The 21036-nt window shown below is 44.1% G+C and overlaps 1 protein-coding gene across 1 annotated transcript; it reads left to right on the forward strand.

Moving 5' to 3' along the window:
- Positions 1–3458: 3458 nt before the first annotated feature.
- Positions 3459–6257, forward strand: s1pr4 (sphingosine-1-phosphate receptor 4). Its single transcript, XM_005930935.3, has 2 exons — positions 3459–3816; positions 4513–6257. The coding sequence occupies exon 2, from the start codon at positions 4665–4667 to the stop codon at positions 5907–5909; it is 1245 nt and encodes a 414-aa protein (XP_005930997.1). The 5' UTR covers positions 3459–3816; positions 4513–4664; the 3' UTR covers positions 5910–6257.
- Positions 6258–21036: the final 14779 nt, after the last annotated feature.

Consider the following 21036-nt stretch of genomic DNA (forward strand, 5'->3'; position numbering starts at 1 on the left):
GCGACAGAAAAGCCGATCAGCTGATCATTGATCAGTTTCATGATTGAAGTAGCAGCAGGAGAGGGAGAGAGAGAGGCAGTCGCTCCATCATTTGGTTGTTAAGCTTAACGTGGGGATGCTTTACAAACATTCAGAGATGAACACTTGCTTTACTTCTCTCTGGGATCACTTCCTCAGAGATGAAATGCTGGTTTGGTAGCGAGATTACAAACACACACAGCCGCTCTATCACGTGACCACACTGCTCCAACGTGCCACGGTTATGAGCCGAGTTACGCCGTGTTGCAAGTTTTGTGAGGTGCTTTTCTGATATTTAATGGATCGGATTACATTGTTTTTTCCTCCGATATCCGATCCAGTGATTTAGGTCAGTATCAGACCGATACCGATACGTAATATCGGATCGTTCCATCTCTACCTGAGACGTGCATCTAGCCCTGCAGTTGACCCAATTCACTGACTTTCAAGATCAGTCGAAGTGTTCACACTATATTTTTGCCTCATACACTGCATTTCCATGTATTTTTGCACCTGTTTCCCATTGTGGGGTGGCTGTAGCTCAGGTGGTCGATCAGCTCACCTACTGCTGGTGGTCTGATCCTAGTCTGCTCCAGTCTACCTGCCAAATATCCATCGTAGTATGAATGATGTGTGAATGTTAGTTAGGAAAAAGTGCTTGTGCAAATGGGTGAATGAACAAGTTGTGCTGTGAGTGCTCAGATGAGTAGAAAAGTGCTATAAAAGAACAGGTTTTATTATTTCCTAGCAAAATATAAAGAAATGCCCCCCCCCCCCTTTTTTTTTTTACAGCCAAAATGGTGATGAAGCAAATATCAGGGTCAAATCAGGACTTAATGAGATGGGTGACATAAACAGCTAGCCAACAGACTGTCTATCCACTTAACTTGGAACCTGCCGAGTTTGTATCACAGGTGGTTATTTTAGCTGCCGAGTGTCATCGACTCACTATAGTGTCTGGTGGTCACGTCACTGTGAATCTCTTCCTGTGTGCACTGCCTGTTTCCCCTGCATTCTATTAAATGGTCAGCTGGCGAGCGACTGGTTGCAAAAAGATTAGTAGTTGTACAGGAATCGATGGGAGCCCCCACCCCTCCACCTTTGACTTCAATAAACCTGATGTATTGCTGGACTCTGTCACTAGTTTCAGGGAACAGTGAATATAAGTTTTTATATTCTGGTTATTAATGGAGTCAAAACGGGAGACTGTCAAGGTTTCGTCCATCAGCTGGGACTTGTTGATTAGAAGTTGTTAGCCAATAAGCATGGAGTGTCACTGCTTTCACAGGCAGATGTGCTCCTTCCTCATCAGGTCCACTTTAGAAATACCGAAATGTTGATGGTAAAATGTTCAGCTCGAGCTTTCACAACAGGTGTTCTCAAATCAGCAGGTGACGTCAGCCGGTTACAGAAACATCTTTCACAGGGTCCGTGTTGTGGACCAGTCTGTCTTCCTTTGTGCAGTGACTCTATAAACGACTTTTCTACTGTCGGTTTCTGTCAAAAGAACTTGGACTTAAATAAAATGGAAACACTGCATTGCTTGTCTTGAAACTGCACTCCAAGTCCTTCCTTGGGTGAACTTGCATCTTACTAACGAATACTGCTGTTATCACTACTTTGCTTTTAAGAATGCTTCACGTGTGATGATGCCTTCAGCAAAGAAAGCGCAGGTGTTTTCAATCACTCGTATCACTCATCAAAGGTTAGTGATGTCAGTGACACTGGCTGTGGTGAAAAAGTCAATAATCTGATGTAAAAACTGGCACAACAGCAATTTTCTGGGTTTTTTAATCTTTCATTGGTTAACCACTGCAGGAAAAAAACAACAACAAAAACAAGCCAAAGTGCACAACTCCACATTTGTGTTCATTTCAACAGAAAACTTGAAAAATGCACAAAAGTTCACCATAGAAAAATAGGCCTTCAGGACGTTGTGGATTTCCTAACTCTGCAAAGTGTTTAAGGCATGAAAGTGCTCACCGTCGATTATATTTTCACATGAAGAAAGAGAGGAAGTCTGAAATCTGTAAACAAAGACCTGGCAAGAACAAATTTCGTGAGTACGATATTGTAGCAACATGGTGACTTGTTCTTTAGAATAACTGATTCCCTATCAGCTGCTCTCCTCTGCATTCATGCATTTTCACCTTAGCTTTAGTTTGCATGCTGGTATAGGTTTTCCTCTGCAGGCCTGAGTCTGCTGCACAGGCAGCACACACACATTTAAGAGATGCTTGGCAGTAATTTGGTGGCTGTCACTGGAAACACAGTAATATCGCTGGTCATACTTGAGGACGCACTTTTGTTTAAATCCCTTGAAGTGGAGACCTGCAGAGCTGGACTGCTTATGAGTGAAGAAGAAAAAACACACACTCATGCAGTTGTGGCCAGATACGCACATTGTGGTTATGGAGTGCTTTGAAGTTGTATTTTCAGAGTAAGGGCGTTTTCAACAGTCGTGGGTGTTGTTGACACCTCAGGATGTTGTAGCTTGTTGTACATTTTCCGGGTGTTTTTCTTTTTCCTCAGTTTATTCACAATAACAGTTTCGCCACCACCTTTAGATCTATACAGAGTAACACAAGTCCTCTATCCACCATGATGGAGGACGTGTCTTCAACACTAAAAAAGGAGAAGTTGTGTTAGTCTCGCAGGGGGACAGCATAGAAATGATGTAGTTAATTACAGTACACACAATGTAGGTCAAATATATATGCATGGGCGACCTTGTCTCGCCGTTTGTTAAAGAAACCGTGCAAACTGGAATAATTCATGCAGACGCAGGCGACTGCGAGAATGAAAAGAGATATCTGCTTATAAGAATAATTGGGCGCCAGTATGATTGGTATCATTTGACTTTTTTTGGCAGCACAATTACAGCCTGCTTGGCTCTGGAGCATTAAATGTACAACAACAGCTCTTTGAAAACGTCACTCGTGTTCAGCCACGAGCTCTGGTTTTGCTCATATCTGAAATTTGGTTTCTTAATTCTGGGGTCTGCCTCTGCTTTCTGCTTCTTGCAGGGCGTCTCTTGTGTTTGTGTGTTTATGGTTTGAAAATGGTCACAGCTTCAGCAGTAATGTCTGCCTCGTGGCATGTGGTTGGGGGCCCACTGGTGCATGGTAGGGGGTTTGCTGAAGACAAGGGTTTCATGCGTGGTGGCTATGTGTGAACAATGTAAGTGCGGCCTGCACACCCAAGCCAACAGCCCCAGCTGCAAGAGAAGATATATAGTATGAAACCTCACTATCTACAGGGAGGGGCACCTGAGTTCCTGTTTTTCTCTTGTATTTTCCCTTTTATTTTACTTACTTATATTTGAGAAAAGAAATTGTCATAACTCAGCAAGAGGCCAGTGCAAGTGGGTCTTTCCCCATATCCTTATTGCATAGCAAAAATTTACAACTAGTTTACAACTGGCACGGGTTTTGAAACCGTCTTTCCCGTTACAGGCCATAGAGCGACTTAAGCAATAGATTTGATTGGCAGTAGCGGTAACAATGTGCGACGTCCTGGGGAACAATAAATAAGAAGGTTAATAAACCAGAAAGAAATGTTGGAGACGAGTAAATGATTACTTGTTTTTTCTCGTTACACAGTGATGGAACATGTGCAGCCTCTCTGTTATGCATGTGTGAATGTGTGTGTGAATGTGTGTATGTGTGTGTGTGTGTGTGTGTGTTGGGTGTGTCGGGCTTACTTCCCCATGTAAGTAAGACTGTACTGCAAAAAACTCTTTAGTCAGCGACAGCAGCTGCACTATCACACACTCAGCATCACCAAGAACGGCCAGAGGTAAGCACTCACCACTGCACCTTCACCTCACTGCAGCTCTGCAGTGAAGTCAAATTCAAATCGAATCAAATTTATATTATAACAGGAAAAAAAATCAATTTACACCCAGAACTTTTAAACATTAATTCCAATTAAACGCCAGTCAATTAATTAATTATAACATTTGCTATAAAGATTAAACTTGGTGTAAAATGTTCAAATATTTTTTTTCCCCACTCAGATATTATTGAATACAATTTCAACACAACGGCAAAGCTGCATTTCTTCAAATATTTTTATATATACATATATATATATATATATATATATATATATAAATATAGGTCACTCAACATATATATATTATAATAAAAAAGAAAAAAATTTTTGTTGGTAATTATTTATTATAATTTCGCTAATTTTAAACGTGGGAATTTTAAGCAATTATTGTTTTGCATTCTTGATAAAGAAAACCATGTTTTTCCTTCATGTGGTGATTTAAATGCCCCCATTTCTCACTCATCCTGTGTTAACCGCAGATAGGTGGAGACTGTAGCGTTCGGGAGACATTTAAATGAGGCCTTTTAAACTGACTGAAACTTTGCAATGAAGCATCTCAGAGTGCAGTACTGAGAGTGAGGGAAATTTCGTTCATGGCTTTGATTTTCATACAGAAATCACTATTGTTTCTGTGTTTTCTTCTGCTTTTATTCTCAGGTGTTTGTTGCTCACAGGCAGCGAGCTCCAGTGGTTAGAGTGCGCCCATAGCCTGTTTACTCACAGGAGTTTCGCACTAATTCCCGTGCAGCTCGATTCAGCCTGTTCTCACCCAAAACCTTCATCCGACCGGCCGGCTCAGTTTTCCCATCATGTGTGCCTTGGCCTCCCTCACATCCCCTTCCTCCTGCCCTCACATGTACAACTTACCCACCTACCAGAGCAACAGCACGGCACCAAATGCCACCAGCACTGCAACTGGGATCAACCACGTGATCCTGAGGCATTACAACTACACCGGCCGTCTGCAGAACAGGACAAACGCGAACTCCCAGAACCAGATCAGTGCCTCCGTGGCCGTCTTCCTGTTCTTCAGCATTATCATCATCCTGGAGAATCTCCTGGTGCTGGTGGCCGTCATCTCCCGCATCCGCCGCAGCCGTCGTTGGGTATATGTTTGCATTGCCAACATCACACTCAGCGATCTCCTCACCGGAGCCGCTTACCTGGTGAACATCTGCTTGTCTGGCAGCCAGACCTTTCGCCTGACGCCTGCTCTGTGGCTCTTCAGGGAGGGCATGCTGTTTGTGGCCCTGGCAGCCTCCATATTCAGTTTGCTGCTGATTGCTGTGGAGCGTTACACCACTATGATGAAGCCACTTCCCCAGAAGTCAACGAGAAAGACCTACTATCGAATCTATGGCTTGGTGGCGCTTTGTTGGGGTTTGGCGCTGGTTATTGGCTTTCTCCCCTTGCTGGGCTGGAACTGTGTGTGCAGCCTGGATGGATGCTCCACCCTGCTTCCTCTCTACTCCAAGACTTACATCTTTTTTTCTCTCATTATTTTTTTCCTCATCCTTCTGGCTATCGGTGTGCTGTATGGTGCCATCTACTGCCACGTGCACAAGAGTGCTCAGCTAGCGCCCCAGCGCAGTCGGAAGCGCTCCTTAGCTCTGCTGAAGACTGTTATCACCATTGTCGGGGTCTTTATGCTCTGCTGGGGGCCGCTCTTCATGCTGTTACTGGTAGATTTCTTCTGTGTCTCCCGCCAGTGCGCACTGCTGTTCAGCGCTGAATTTTGCATCTCCCTGGCCGTCTTCAACTCGGGCCTGAACCCCATCATCTACGCCCTGGGCAGCAGCGAGATGAGAAAAGCCATCGCTGAGCTGCTCTGCTGCTGCTGCCTGAGGGTTGGCTTCTGCCACCCAGACACATTCACATCAAAGGAGACCAGCAGCACCTCAGAGAGCAGGAGGGACAGTCTGAGGAACAGTTTTAATAAGGTCAGGAACCTGAGTGTGGCCTCCCCGCCATCCACCCCAAGCAAAACTCGCAGGGCACCTAGAAAATATAGGCTGAGCACCACCACCAGCTGCCTGTCAGTTTCAAGTGGTTAAACCACAACGTTCCCCTCCCAAGTAAACCAACCTGTGTGCACTGATACACATCTAACCGTTTCCTCACAGTTTTGGTTTGAATGTTCACTGCTTCATGAAATGCACATGCACTGCTGACTAAACGCTCCAGTAATATCCTCAAAATATTCCAGTTTGCAACAATGTTACAAGATTTTATTTTATTTTTGCATAACAATGCATTCTTTTGTAACTGTAAATGATATTTTACATTCACCGTACTTTTCTATTATTGCACTTATTGTTTATGTGAATATAAAATATGTATGTTTAAGTTGTTTTTTGTACTTCTTCTGTGTAAGAAATATAAATAAAGTTTATTTTGCTTTATCCATGCGTGCCTGCTCTTTTCAGTAGGATAGTACCTCTGCTTACCTCTGGAGGGAGGCACCTCATCAGAGCTTTGACCCCTCCTGCAAATGATCAGATGATTCAGTATCACTTAAACCTTCATAGACTGAAAGCGGACATTATACAGACCTTAATATCAATTCTAGATTTACTAAATATACCAAATATACAAATTTGTTTATGCATGTTTAAATGATTATTTTAGTCTGCCTAAAGAAGGCTTAATCTGTATTCTGCAGGCATGTCGCTGTACATGTAATGCTTCTTTCTGTAGTTTCAAAAGCTTTTCCTAACAGGCTTTTCAAGAGGCCATTTCCAGCCTGCTCGCCATTTCCTGCGTTTCTGACAGGATGACTGATTGGAGTTCAGTGGAGGAGGTGAGGGCTGGGACTGCAGCCCCAAGGGCATACGCAGCCAGGGCTAATTGATAAATTCATTATGACTGTCTGGCAGCACGAGGAGATAAGGTTCAGCAGATAGTATGTACCCTTAAATTATACAGGCTACTGTACTGTACTGTATTTCTCCTGCTGACGCACACTGATCTGAGATGGAGGAAAGTATTTTTACAAATCAAAAGTAGTCGTCTGCCGTCCTGCAAAGGCGCAGCATGCCAGCAAGTGCTTTATTTGTTTTTACAAAAGAATCAGTGCAATCACTCCAAGCGACAGGGGGTTTCTCACTAGCTGTAAAACTCAAAGCGATCTGTGGTTCAAAAGATTTGGAAGTTCCCACTCTTAATATAAGATCATGGTTAATTCTCTCAGGTTTTTGAAGTATATCCTAAAAGAAAGACCTGTTTACATGATAAGTCCTCCTAAAGTTAATGACCAGGAAAGAAGCATCTCCAGTTATTATTTATCAAGCAATTCTCTGCTAATCGTTTGAAGGCTGGTGTTGTTTGAGCAGGCACAGACTGCATGCAGTCATCACGCTGTGACTCAACTGTTGCACGAAAATGACATTCTTGGTGCAGCTGGGAAGCATGTCCCGTCTGCCTGCAACGCTAAAACGAAATTTTCATTTAAAAAACCTCTTTAAAAATGAAACGGGTACAGCGTTAGAAAGTGAACGACTTATTGAAACAGTAGGAACGATGGATTATTACAAATTACTGCAAGTGGATTGGTGCACTGATAAGAGCCAGTGTGGTAAGTGAGTCACAAACCCGTGTTGGCGATAAAAAAAAGATTAGGCAAGATGGCAAATAGGCTTAATCCCTTTCCTAGAATTTCCAAGCTAGATTTTGCAGACATTAAATGCCTCAAAGTGTCCCCGTAGGCCAGAGCGATAAAGCCTTATACCCCGAGAGTTAGCCTCAGTTCCATTAGGCTCCCCAGGAAGTGTGTTTAAAAGCTCAAACATGATACTGGGATTTTCTGTCTATTGTCTAATAATGACCTGAAGTAGTTACTGCACCAGCACACAGTCTTTCAAAGACATTTCATGCTGGGTGAGACTTCAGTCTTATAACACATGATATTAGGCCGATCAGGAGTTATTGCCTCGTCTTTCTTTGTTTCACATACCTGGCACGACTTCCTGAAGTTAAAAACATTTGCTTATCAATAACGATTTCAGAGATGTTCCAGGCTCCTGGCAGTCTGTCATGCAGACTTTCCCGTTCATGACATCTGAAAGCTGCACGGGCTCGTCAGTGTCGACTGGAAATGTAGCGGTGAAGGTGAGGAAGGAAGAATCCTGCTTTCGCCCACGCAGAGCTTAAGGTGATTGTGTTGTGGCAAAATATGCAGGAAGCATGCACACACACACACACACACACACACACACGCTCATTATTCAGCGTTAAATCAATGTAAAATGACAAATAATGACATGTAGTCTTGCACATAAAAGATGCACGTGCACACGCTCAAGGTTAAACATGCACAGATACCCTAAGCTCTCTCGTCTGCTTTGTTTTTGTGGCTGGGGAACCGAGCAAGTTATAGCTAGTTGTGTGTGTGTGTTTGTGTGATTCCCCCCTCTTCATGAAATCCCGCATCTCTGCCGTTAAGTGCAGGGGATAAAACTCCCTCATCCTTGGTCCTGGCATGGCTCCAGGTCTGGCTGCCTGATGAAAAAGCAACAGCAAATTCCAGGCTTTATTAGCTCGAGCCTGAGAGACATTTGTTGTATCATTTCTGTAACGTGTCACGGGCTGATCACCAATCCATGCTGCTGCTCTCTCGTTCTCCTCTTACAACAACAAGGCCTTTTCACTCTTCTAAATGAGGTACGATGGGTTAATGACGGTTGCGTGCAGACGTGGCTATGCCCTCAATAATTACCTTGCTGGCTTTGCCTCCAGGTGTTCAGCAGACAGCTAATGATGTACTGTCTGAGGAGAGGGGAAGGCAGCGGGTGAGGCAAAAAAGCTACACGGGGGAGCTTGTGATTGGTTGCTATCAGCACTGCGACAACTCGGTGGCACATGTGGTGCAGAAGGACTGGGTGTAAGAAGAGCCCAGAAAAGAAAAGAAAAACAGGAACTCACTCGGGATGTGCTCGTAAAGACAATCCTGCTACATGTCCGTACAGCCGTACTGCTGAAGGGAAATGACACCGTTTTCTAAACTGTCTTTCATTTTCAGCCTTGACGTCATTTCTGTGACACGTTTCTAGTTTCCTTGCAGAGATGCGTGGCTGACTAATACAGAAATCAATATCAAGGAATACTCCACCCAAAGGCCCGTCTTCTGAAAGTGAGTCACAGGTCATATATAGAATTCAAGGGTGGATCTAAGAAGTGTGCAGCATGCTCCACTAGGTCAGCGCTTTTTAAGATACGTTGCAGATCAGTCCAGTTTCATATCATCCAAAATATCTTTATCGGCTCTTAAACCAGTCCTGCATTTTTGCCCAAATATGGTGAAATGCACAGTTCATGCATTCTGCCCCAGCAAGACAAAGTTTGGAGTTTAGTTCAGTCCTGAAAAACAGCAGCATACACTATCGGCCAATGACATGGCAGCAAGTCCATGCCAAACAAATAAAAACAAATAATGATAATAATAATAAATAAAAATAAACTGGTGGAGTGGTGCAGCTTTTGAGGGGAGGAAATGTGGACGTTACTGTTATTTTTATTTCACAAAAGGACACGAGCACGATGGTAAAGTGCAAACTGCACCCAGGACAGAAATAACTGCATTATACAGTGAATGCAACTCTTTGCAAGCTGCTCTGACAGCATGCTAACGCTAAGCTAGTGATGATAGAGCTGCGTGCATGCTGGCCCAGGTAACAAAGGCAAGGATCCATGTCTGTAGCAACACTTCTGGACCCCTTTAGTATCAGCTGAGCATGGTTTAAATGTCACAGCCTTCCTGTGTAACTTTGCTGGTGTTCACCTGTTTACCTGCTTCCTGCAGGACAACACACCATGTGACTGGTTTCTTGAACATGACGATGAGTTCACCGTCCTCAAACGCATGCAAGGTGCACCTAATAGAGTGATCAGTGAGTGTGACTGAAACAGAGGTGGTCTTTGTGTTCGTGCGATGAACCCAATCTGTACATGAAGTCAGAGTTTAGGTTCACATTCTGCACCGTCCGGTTTCTCTCTGTCGTCCTACAGCCGCGTTCGTTTGGAGTTTAAAACCAGATGGTGCTTTCAGAAGATTTAAGGAAGTGATCGGTTGAGGGCCAGGTCAATTTTCTGCCTTCCTTCAACTCAGTGAACATCTTAGGATGCATTTCACTAAGGGCACAAACAAATGATCTGCTCTGAGGCTGAAGGAGAACGATAAACGATATGTTGTTGGGACACAGATATTTCCAGGAGTGTGTCTAAAGCTTTTTATCACTGTGAACAAACTGACCACAAAGTATTTCAGCCCATAATGGATAAAAAAACGTGTAGCAGCTGTTTCAAAGCTACAGAAAAGGATCTTCAGAGATATGATTTCACTGCTGTTCAGAGAAACATGAGGACGTATTGATGCTTCGGTCCAGACAGCAGCATGTAAGCACCGTACTTAAGCACAGCGAGCGACAGTACAGCGCACATTGTTTAAAGACAGGGTGGGATCCGCCTCTAATGTAATAAATGTCTGAAATTACAGGAACGAACTGACTCACTGTTGAGAGGGGGAAGGATTATCATTCCTGTTGTGCTGATATGTTGTCATGCACACCCACAAAATCTTGTTCTGTTTCCTTCTGGCTGAATATGGAGCGAAATCACATCAGAATACTCCAGATAATCCAGTTGGAGACGGTCGAACTGTCTCATTGTTTTGCTATCGTAACACATTTGCATAATCGCAACCTGGCAGTCGATTTAAGCAGCAGAACACGTTCAGCTTTTTTAACCCACTTCTGTACTCACATCAGAGCAGTTTGAGCTTTATTGCTGACAAATAAACTGTAAGTCATTTTAGAACAGGAGACAGTGGCTGGAGTATCGCACATGCTGCACCGAAATCATTTATGTGCCCATTATACTTTATAGAGGAATACTTTTTAATGGCTCTATCTGGGTTTATGGTGCCTATAGCGTTTCCTTTATCTGTGACACACTTTCTAAAACATTCTTATCATTTATTATGGTTTCAATCATTTTTATGATTCAAAAGAGTTTCTATGTTCGTTCCACTGGATCTCTGTGCCACACGGTCTGAAAGCTCCCAGCTCCGCATCCACACACCAACCAGTACAAAGGAGATATTCAGCTACAAACACAGCATCCCTGAAAGCAGCATGCCTGTCTGCTGTGCTTGATGGATTGTCAAAGTGCATGTATTTGCACTGTGAAAAGAACGTTTTTACAGGATAAACTAAACACACCCTGACTGCTTCAGTCAGCTGCTCCTAATGAAATGGGATGTCCAAAGGAGGAGGGTGGAGGAGCTGGCCACCTTACAATCACTGAGTTAACCATAAACTCCTCTATATAGGAAAGTACATCGCATGTGAGGTCATCGGTCCAACAGCTAAAGCTTAGCCCAAATTTGGGTCACACAACAGGACAATGATCATCACAGCAGCAAATCGACACCAGAATAACTGAAAAAAGAAGAATCGAGGTGCTGCAATGACCCTGTCAAAGTCCTGACAGCAGCCAGATTGAAATGAGCTGTGCAAATGCCCACAAACCTCAATGAAGCGAAGCAGCGCTGCCAAAGTCAGTTACAGTTGCCATTTAAAAAGGTGGTATTCAGAATACAGTTACTTTCTTGAAATAAAGGGATTACACGGCGGTCTTTTCCTGTTTCATATGTTAGGCTGTCCCGTCTCTATTTTGGGTAATTCAACGCCGGTGGAAACCCAAACAAAACACCCATTAAGAGGCTCTATGCCTGTGTTTCAATCACCTCACTTGCGACCCGCATGATGTGAAGAAATATTTTTTAAAATTATTATTCAAAAAATTGTTTAAGTTGTCACCGAGCAGAAACGTACGGAGCCCCGCAGAGGACATGGGAGAAAAAATAATTAAGATGGACTTTTGCGAGATCTCGCAAAACAGAGACGTATGAAACTAAGAGCCAGTGTGGTAAGTGAGTCCGTCTTAATTGTTTTTTCTCCCATGTCCCCTGCGGGGCTCCGTAGAAACGGTAGATGGAAGCATGTAAATATAATAATAACCACTACAGCTAAAAAGACGAGCCCAGTTGTAAGTAAGCTCGAAAATGTGACGTCAAAACCTCAAAGGATTGTAGCTACGAGTGGCAATTGGTACAAGCGCACGCAGGCTTTCACAAGAAAACAGACACTCTCATCGAGTAACGTATTCGGAATACGTTACAAAATACATTTAGGGGCATGTAATCTGTAATCTGTAGTGGAATACATTTTAAAAGTAACCTTCCCAACACTGAAGACAAGTGACTGATAATGATGGCCTCAGCTTACCGCTGCTACATGTGGTTCTGCAAACTGCTGAATCGTGGGATGTTCTCTTCTTCACGGGAATCGAGGACAATCTTTTTGCAGCTGCGGTTCAGTTACAATGTAGCTGCAATAAGATCATAAAAACTACATCGACTTCAGTAACGTTCAGTATGAGCCAAGAACTGTTAGACGCAGTGTTGCCAACTCCTCAGTAAGGAAAATCGCTATTGGCTGTCCTAAAAGTCGCTAGAAGTCGCTAAATGACGTCATCGCCTAATTTGCATAATTGGTCATGCTAATGTAATTGTAACCTATGTTGTTGGAGAGAGAAATAACATCGTGGAAGAGACATAAAGTGAGTAAAAACGTCCTAAATGCAGTTAGAGTTTATTTAGAACTACAAATTAAATTTCTTTTAGCAATTATTGATTTTTTTAATGTCACAATTCCAACCCTGCTCCTTTACCCGGGCTTGGACCGGCAAAAGTGACCCGAAATAGGCGCTCTGGTGGAGTTACTGTGTGTGTGTTTATAAGTAGTTTTAAACCTTGTAATCCACAAAACAGCATAAGAGTAAAAGAGTAAAAGAAGAACTGACTGCGTTACAGCACCCGCTGCTTGTTGAGAGTAAAAGAGATACGCGCTTTCACGACTTTTTTAGCGACTTTTTTTTAAGAAAAAAAGTCGCTAAGGGGTCTGAAAACTCGCTAAATATAGCGACAAAGTCGCTAAGTTGGCAACACTGGTTAGACGCATAACTGTGTTATACATAAATGTAATAATTACTTCATGTAACAGACGTGGCTGCTGTTTAAGTAACCTTTGATAAACGGACACACAGCACGTTATTTTATGCAGCGCGTCTCTTTTGTGTGCAAGCGTGCACTATGGAAATATCACTCTGCCAAAGCAGGTGCTCGTGCACGCGAGAACATTCATGTATAGTTCTTAGAGCGGAGCTGACATCACTAATGGCCAGACAGTCGGTATCTGGTCGTCTTCACACACACACACACACACACACACACACACACACACACACACACACACACACACACCTGGCAGCAATAGGGAACTTTAGGCCCTCTCCTATAGGGATAAACGCCTCTCTATAGGAGTAAGAATCCCATTTATTTAGAATTTTGCTTACAATTCAGCAGCCAGACATCAACAATGGCTGTGCAAATATCCAGTGTCGGGGTTATAATTACACCCAATCAATCAGTGGTGCTTGCCATTTTCCTTTTGGCATGTCAACAAGTAGAAGAAAGACGACGGGCGTATTCTTTGCATGTCCGGATGGAAAAACTCAAACATTTGCATACAGCCCTCTTTATCCTCACATGGTGGTTTCTGTTGACTGCACCTGGCTGAGGAATTCTTTTCGGAGGAATCCGGGAACACTTTTGGATCTTGTCATGATAATGCGCTCAACTTTCTTTCTTTTTTTAATGAATCGTGTCTGTAGCTGTGCACAAACATACTGTAGCTCATCCACACACTATAAACTGGGAAAGAAAGCAGACGAAGAGGAACAAGGGAGAACAAAGAGACGCCTAAACAACAAATTGCGTTCAGTTGCTTCCTAATTATAGGGGAATGCGCTGCATGTTGTCTTCATTCTGCATTTTCCGCTGTATCATAAGAAAATAATAAGTAAGAGAAAAGGCCATTGTGGAGAGATCTAATCTGATGCCAATATGGGCAACATGTGGACGGCGCTCCGAGACCAGCTGTTTCCTCTTTATCAGACTCTGGATAGCTGGACAGTGGACAAAGGAGACTGGCTCCAGGTTATGAGATATGAATGAATGCAGACACACACACTGACAACACAGAGGCAATTATTAAGCAACTTTTTTTCTTTTTAATTTGATAATTTCAGACAAAAATTTCCTTCTTTGTTTAGTGTGGAATAAAATGACCAAAGACAACCGTTCTCTCTTGAGGCGCTGGATGTCGGCCATCTGCGCTGACTTTGTCGTCAACCTTGGGAATATATGTGAGCGTGTTTACTCCCTTTTCTTAATCCTCTCTCTCGGCCTCGCTGTGCTGTGGCGGACTAGCGTGACCACTTAACTAATTGTGCTGTGCAAGATGTTCCAAGGGTGATGATTTGGCTTCGGTTTCCTAAAGTTTCCAAAGAGAGGACGTGAAGAGGGCTCTGCGGGAGACTCCTTTGGAAATGTGGAAAACAATCTGAGGCTTAGTGAGGCTAACGTGCTCAACATGTCGATGGCGAGTAGGTAACCTTAGCGATCCATCGCTGAATAGCTACCATTTTTGCTCTAATGCAGCAGATTTAGGCAAATACTGATTTGATGATGAGGCTTGCAATTCCTCCTCCTCATCAGTGTGTGATCTACATATCGTGGTACTCCAAACACCATCCAGAAACCTTGGATATGAGCTACACGCTGGCACAGATACTGCTGTTATGCCAAAGTGGTTTCACAGGCTTTGAGTTTCTCTGTGTTCACAGCAACCAACTCGTCGCATATAGACGCTCACAAAGGCTCACACTTAAAGAACTAGGTAAGCATGGATTAATCTTGTGAAGGGAGGCAACCTTATCCTAATCTTTAGCTTCTGACAGGCTGACACGAGAACCTTACGTAGATGCACAGACGTGCGAGTCGCAAGTTGCTCATGTTGAGTTTTGAGTCGCCCTTCTCGTACGTGACATTAACTTCTGCTGTCCTGCTGTTTGGTTTCGTTTAGGAAAATGTTGTGGTTGGCTCACAACACCCCTCCTTTACAATATTAACTCTGCACACGATACTACAGAGTTAATCGTGTGCAGAGTTTAATGCCTTAAACAAAGGTGCATATGTGACGACTGTGAGAGGAGGATCGCTACTTAGGGTCAGAGGTCAGTTACAGTTACATAAACCACTTGTACACAACGTTTCTGTATATCTGGCTTCCTGACAGCAAAGCTTACTTTTAGACTAGGACTACAGTCAGACTGAGGAAAATGGTGGAAAGCACACGTGCAGTGAACTTGTTGCCTTGGCTGCTTTGAAGATCTGTGAAAACTTGCAGTCAGCTGACTGGACGGGGATTAAAAAATGGAAATAAAACAGTCAGTCTGGTACCAGTCTGCTGCTGAGTGAGTTCACTGTGACAGAAACCACCGTCTACATGCACAGAAATATACATTACACAGAAATGTGAAACACTTGCATTGTCCAGACAGAGCCTCATAAATCTGAACAAATATAGCAGCAACAGTGACGCATTTGCTGCAAAATGACACAGTTGCCAACCAGCTGAATGATTTGCAAACCGTTGCCAGTCTGACTGTGACTGTTTGGAGACAGGTTGCCTTCCAACAGGGTTAGGGTTAGCGTAATCGCCAAGTGATGGAAAGCGGTCATCCAGAGGTTCAGGGTGCACATGAAGAAGGAAATGGTTTAGTGGTCGACAGCTTTGACAAGTGGAGATATGAGCATTACTTTGGTTTTAGTGCATGAAAGGACAAAAGTACGATGGTGAAATTAATAAGCAGCCATGCTATGCTGCTAACGCAACTTTACAAGCGTCCACACAAACAGCACGCTAACGCAAAGGTCGTTTTATGGAGTAACGTCAAACGAAATGTAACGAGTAGTGCAGCAAACGATTCTCTGCGCTGAGTAATCGAGAAACATCCTGCGTTAACAACCCCAGCACTGGTTGTAAGGTGGCTGACGTCCTGCACAAGTATGCTCATTTTTATTGACTTACAGCCGTGATAAACATGTTTGTAACTGTGCACGCGCTGCAGCTCCATAATAGACGTGTTCTGAGTGTCACTTTGTCTGTGGCACATGTGAAAACAATGAAGCGTTTTTAGTCAGTCGAACAATAAATCCTACGCGACTTCATAGATTTGGGTGTCGTGTTTCAAAGAATCGTCACTCTCTCATCTCACGAGAGGGTTGAGGCTCCGAGCGGTGACTTGCAGGTTTGATGTTACGTAGCAGCGAGCTGACCGCTGGCGTCGTTTGTTTCCATGAGGCCCGAGGAACGGAAGGAGCTAAAGCTTTGTAGAACAGATGTTCCTGCTCAGCTTTAAACCAAATTACCCAGCCGCGCTCGCAGCCACGGGCCAGAACCACACAGACGCTGATTGAATGGCGAAGGGGGCAAGAAAAGTAGATCAGGCTCAATAAAGCAGCCACATCATGAAATCTGGTCAGCCTTTGAGGCCTGAAGATAAAAGGGATATTGACATTGCTATGGAGACTAAGAGGAGAGCTGGCGGCTTCGGTCTGGGTGCCGGAGACTTCCTGTGTGTTTTCATGTTTTTCATTTTGAAGCAGCCGTTTTAACTCGCTTTAATTCAGACGGAAAGTTGAACCTGGACTGATGTGAAATGTAAAAAGCCTGGAAGTTGTAACAGAAGATGAGCTAAAATGTAAACTATTGTTTTTACAGCGTGTTATTTATTAAGTCAACTTTACATTTAAATTGTGTTTCCTGAGACGGCGAAATCAAGAATCTCTCCTCTGTTTAAAAGCTCGGTACTGTTTAAAAATGATTACTGACGACGTTTGTATTCACAACCTAAACACAGCGTTGAATCACTAAAGGTGGATTCATTCACAGGCTCGGTGAGCACTAACACATCTCTGCTTCAGGCGTGCGACTCATGGCTCCACCACAGGAATAACATTTCTGACCCTCTGACTGAATCAGCAGACACGTTCGTGTGACTTCTGGCACTCGCTACGCCGTCACGACGATGGAAAATGTTGCGTGGGACAGATGTGGCTCAAATGTCAGGACACACCTGACATCTGGACCACATAAGGTGAAACTGTGGCTTATGTGACACAGCTACACTCACCCCGAGTCCAGCCCATGAGTCAAGGCCATATGTGGCTCTTAAGCGAGCAGCAGATGTGGTCTGCTTTCGGCCCGTTGCTTTCTGGGAGCTGTGAGTGGTGGAGAAGCGTTGTGGGTTAATGCTGGCATGGCAGTTTGATGAGGAAGAAGAATGAGTGGGAGACTCAGCAGCGTAAGATTAAGGCCAGGTGTCAACAAAAATAATATCTGTGCTGAAGTGGCAAAAAGTTCCTCCAACAACCGCTTGAGGCTGAAAAGAAACTCAAATGTCTTACAGCCTGATACAAGACCAGCTATATTTTTTATGATCTACCCTTCTAAGCTTTAAAGGCATGCATTACTGAGGGAAGGCCTGCTTTGACTGACAGGTCGACGCTGACACAGGAGGCTGGAGCCAGAGGCGTTATCACCGTGTTTGTGGTGTCGGTGCTTTGCTGTGCTGAAGCCCATACTGCACTTTTTATGCTTGTGTTATATTTGTACGTTACTCAGGACTAAGTAGCAGATATCCATGTGATGCTATCATCAGCTAATAACTTAAAAATTTGCCATCTTGCTAGAATTTGGTCACTTTTCTCTCTATAAAACCCAACGTGGTTAAAATGCTCAGAAGCATCAGCGTGACTATGATATCTTTCATATTCACAGTCATTCAGAAATAATTTTGATCCAAACATTGTGCGTCTTTTTTATTTTCTTTGTTTTAAAAACTCTGTAATTATCTTCCATTAACCTCTTCTTGTCATCTGTTAGGCTTAGGTCTCGCCTCGTCTCCTTCCCGATTGCCGCTATTGTCTTCGTCTTTGTTCTTTCCTGCTGCAACATGCTTTCTGTTCCCGGGGATAAGCGATGTTATCTTTTGACACTGAATAGAAATAAAGCAATGCCAGAATTCTTTCTCAGGCTCATTTAAACTTTATTGCATTCAATCAGTGCTGGGTTTGTGCTGGAACGAAACACCTGCAACATCAGAATAAATCATGCATTAAATGAACATGCTGACATTTAGAAGAATGCACTTCATGCACCATTTCTACTCAACACTTTGTTCAATTCAACACTTACACAAATCATAGCCAACTTGTCAGTGGTACCACCTGGCTGAAACAATGCCCTGAAGTCGGCATCACCGATAGAGAGAAACCCCTCTCTAACCTTTTCACTGGGTAATCTCCTCCAGGTCTGAATGGAACATTTATCTGCAGAAATTTCAAGTAATGGAAACATAATTTTATGGCGGCAGCCAGGATCAGTGGAGGTGCCGGATAAGAGCAAATTCATCACGCTTACTGATGAGCTTCCACTTTCCTCTGGTTATGAAATTTTCAAGCACTTTTCCTTTTGTGGCTCCAACTTGCACACACTCCCATTCGCTCACAATGTGGGGCTGCTGGTTGAAATCCATTGCACAGACATAGCAGACATTTCACTGGGATTAGCTCACAATGAGCCCTAGTCTCAGCCTGGCCTTTGACGGCACAGACAGAGAGACGACACAGGTGAAGCTCGAGGGGCGTGTCTGCAGGCGTCTCAGGAGGAGAATGCAGGAGAAAGATGAAGGTTGAACAGAACAACAGGATTGGGTTCATTAGCATGTACGAGTATTCACAAACACCAACCCATCGACTCATGAAACATTTACACGTCGACGAAGGAAAGCACAGTCGTCTAAGTCGGGACGCACTTCCACGGAGACGTCAAGCTTCAGTCTGACAGGTTCGGGGACTCTGGTTTGGATTTCATCACCGCCTTTGACTCGAGGCGAGCATCACGTTAGTTTGACACAGCAACCAACAACAGCTGAATCTGTCGCTCGAAGCTGTCGCTCGAAGCTGTCGCGTGTCTGTAGGCTCCACTCCTGTTCCTGCTGAACTGAGCCAGTTTTCAGGTATAACACTGATACCAGTTCAGTAGGCACAGGAGGGCAAAGCCCAGAAACAACTGTGAGTGCTGCAGCTTATTTTTGCTCACATCATTGCAGCATGCAGCGTTAGAACAGCAGCACCAAGTTCGGGGTGAATTACGCAGCAATAGGCAAATTTACTGCAGTCACGCAGCTCACAGAGAGCAGTGGGAGAATTTGTGATCACTTAAGACACTTTTATTTCAGGAAAAAGGGGTTTTACTTCTTAGTTTGCACTGGTGTTAATTTGCTAAAAATCCACCCAAGAAAAATTAAGTGACAGCTCAGACCAACATGAAATCAATCAGCTAGTTTATCGTAGGAAAAGCTGGGAGACTTTCAGCTAAGGGTGATAAAGTGTGGGAAGGTTAGTGCTAAACACTGGCACTGACGTCCTAAGCTACCTCAGTCGGACGTGAAGTGGCACGCCCAGGTACAGTTGACATTTAGCACCACATTCCTAATCCAGATGCAATCTGAGGCATTTGCAAGAACACATTAAACCTGGGTCACATGGCCTCGCTCAAACAATTTCAAATATATTTGGCATGCACCATGATTCTTGCCAGATGTTAGAGGTAAGAAGACAGTTGTTGCTGCAGGCAAATGAAGAAACAGTACAGCTTGTCTCACCTCTGGACCATATTGCACAAGCACGCTGCCTTTGGTCCACAGAAGCAGGTGAGCCCACATTAGAGCCGTGAGCCGAGCTTCTCCCTTTCCCACCTAATCTCTCCCCCCTTCTCCTCCCTCCTTCTTTCCTCATATCCGAGATCATCAGGTTCTTTCCATTCAGCGGAACAAATCCCCCAACGTCGAATCCACTATTTCACCTCAGGCACTGAACTTAGCCACTGTGAACAACACATAGCAGGGATCAATGCTCACCAATTAGCTAAGCTCTGTGCCTTTAGCAAGTGGGTGGCAGGCTTTCGAGGGACCAGAGCCTCACGCAGACCTTTACGTGACTGCTCACCGGTAAAGTTGGTGGCTTTAGCGCCTGCGGTGCTTCGGATGTTGAGGTTCGCTTTTGTGTTTCGGAGCGTGCTGCCGGTGTAGGATCAGGGCCGCTTCCCTGTGTGTTTAAATCTAAAATCCGAGAGCTGAAACGTGAGCTGACTCCAAAAGTTAGTTCTATCACGTAAAGCTGCACAGCCCTCACGTGCATTTACATCAACTTCCTGTCGTATTTGAAAGACGAGACGTGTGAAGAGTTTGAATTTCAGACAGCTGCACGTTTAACGGCAGCCTCGTGAGCGTTTCGACACTTTCTGTGCTATGTCACAGCTCTCCTTGTGAGAAGTCTGCTGAGAGTTGATCGCCGTATCTAACTTCACCCATATTTGACTCCATAGCAACATCCAGCATCAGAAATCAACTGAATCCAATCAGAGCAGCTAGGACGGCTACACAAAAGCAACCCGCGATGGAAACAGTGCGGTGGGTCACCAGCTGAGCTGTGAAGGAGTGGAAATCCCTGGCAATGTGATTTTTGTTTCTCTTTGTGCATCAAATCACGGTGCCAGGAACCCTCCCCACCACAGCCGAGATAGAGAGGCTGCATCCGCCCTCCCCTGCCCTTTGTAAGGTTACGTCCTCGTGGGCTCCAGATGCCTTTTTCCCACAGCAGCTGTGAAGCACCTGTGACCTAAAAGAAAGGTGGAGAAAGGGGAAAAAAAAGAAGATTTGAGATACTCCTGGGGAATAAAAGCTGTATATCAGACCTTGAACTGATCTGATAATCTGTGATTCGCTTCATCTCGCTTTTGTAACCCTGGAGTGACAGATGATGCAGCTTATCTGTGACAAAGAAATAAAGATTACATTTGCGGGGTGAGAGGAATGACTCTGCAGACTTTCTGCTGCACAGATCAGCAGGAAGCAGCAGATGTGGAGACTAGTCGGAACATGCAGAGCCAGCTACCTGGTCAGTTTGTTTAAAGGAACTGGAGGGCAAAAATAAAACATCGCTTGTTTGAAATGGCAAAGGCAGCGCAGAGCGTTTGGTCCTCCTGGAGTCAGTATACACACCGTGAAATGTCAGCTCAGGATAACAGGCACCAGAAGGAAATCTGCTCCTTTTTAAAAAGAACAACAACAAGTACAGCAAAGGGACTCGGTTCTGCTTTGTGTCCAATTAAACTGGAGGGTTTGGTCCCCCCCCCCAAAGGGCAGATTACGAGA

This window comes from Haplochromis burtoni, unplaced genomic scaffold (genome assembly GCF_018398535.1).
Source record: "Haplochromis burtoni strain Fernald_Lab_line unplaced genomic scaffold, NCSU_Asbu1 Contig_133, whole genome shotgun sequence".
NCBI lineage: Eukaryota > Metazoa > Chordata > Actinopteri > Cichliformes > Cichlidae > Haplochromis > Haplochromis burtoni.

What these genes read in the sequence shown, in the direction of transcription:
- s1pr4 (XM_005930935.3), top strand. Translation starts at nt 4,665, where the DNA reads ATGTGTGCCTTGGCCTCCCTCACATCCCCTTCCTCCTGCCCTCACATG.